This window comes from Trichoderma citrinoviride (genome assembly GCF_003025115.1).
Source record: "Trichoderma citrinoviride strain TUCIM 6016 unplaced genomic scaffold BBK36scaffold_422, whole genome shotgun sequence".
Taxonomy (NCBI): Eukaryota; Fungi; Ascomycota; class Sordariomycetes; order Hypocreales; family Hypocreaceae; genus Trichoderma; species Trichoderma citrinoviride.
Genome location: NW_020195130.1, coordinates 1 through 1,215, shown reverse-complemented (window position 1 = coordinate 1,215; position 1,215 = coordinate 1). Strand labels below are relative to the sequence as shown.

The following is a 1,215-nucleotide window of genomic DNA, read 5'->3' as shown; positions in this document are numbered from 1 at the left end:
GCCATGCCCTGATCGGCAATCACCCCCCTTGGCTTCCGCCGACTTCTCGCCTAATTCAGCCTCGTCCCGGTCCTTCGCCAAGATGCTGTTGCTAACACGATGATGCCTCCAGATCTCTGATGACCAGTATGAGTACAAGGTCATCACTGATCACCAGCTCGACACTGAGTTTGGCATTTACGAGTCCTACAAGGATGGCCACCTTGTCCCTTATCCCTCGCGGGTCGAGGGCACGGAGATGTGGCAACGAGCCCGCGATGCCGAGGCTGCCACCGCCGCCGCTGCGGCTGCGGCTGCGGCTGCTTCTGGCACGCGAGGAGGAAGAGGCGGCCGCGCCCGAGGTGGTGCCAAGCGCCGCGCCCAAGACCAGCCCGAGGGCCAGCCCGCAGTCAAGAAGACGACTCGCAGCAACTATGAAAGCCAGCCGCTGCCCACCGCCCCCATCACCCCCATCACTCCCGCCAAGGGTCTCCTGGCCACGGAGATTGCATCTCACACCGACGGTGCTCCTATGGAGGAGGACTCTGGTCCCGTCACTCCTGAGCCCGTCATTGCTCCCAATGGCGTCGCCCCTGTTCCCGTCGCCAGATCCGATAGCAAGCTCGGGGCTCATGAAAGAAGCCCTCCTCTGCCCAAGAACATCTCGGATCCTGACGAGTACGGCTGCCGCACGTACAACCAGAAGCCCTCGGCCAAGGAGAGGGGCGCTAACAGCCGCCTTGTCACCCCCCGACTCTTCTCGTTTGAACCCCATGAGATTGGCTTCCGTGACAGCACCAACGACTCTTCCAAGGGCCACACGCACGCCAAGCGAGGCAAGTACCTCGACAAGCCCGACAGCAACGGCATGCACTTTGATTACTGGTGTGCCGGCTACGACTTCTCCAACACGACTCCAGCCGACTTCGACCAGAAGCTCGTCAAGAAGCATGGCCTGCATCCCCGCTTCGGCGTCTTCCTGCCCACCAGCACCAACGAGCAGGAACCGACGACGCCGTACGTCATGCCCGGAAAGCCAGTGGTGTTCATTGCTGAGCCTTCGGGCCGCATCTCCCACGCCTCTCGCTCCTTCCAGCGGACGATTAATGACCGTCGCGTGGTTGATGAGCCGGTGAGGGTGAGGATGAATGCCGCTATGCGCCGTTTCTGCAAGATGCAAGCCATCCCCCTCGACGATGTCGCCGTCACCGAGTACCTGCCCACCGAGGAGGAGCT

The 1,215-nt window shown here is 62.1% G+C and overlaps 1 protein-coding gene across 1 annotated transcript; it reads left to right on the top strand.

Moving 5' to 3' along the window:
• Positions 1-112: 112 nt before the first annotated feature.
• Positions 113-1,191, top strand: BBK36DRAFT_1164105 (hypothetical protein; the record flags this gene model as incomplete). Its single annotated transcript, XM_024894614.1, has 1 exon — positions 113-1,191. A coding segment is annotated over one exon (1,079 nt), but the record flags the coding sequence as incomplete, so codon positions are not given.
• Positions 1,192-1,215: the final 24 nt, after the last annotated feature.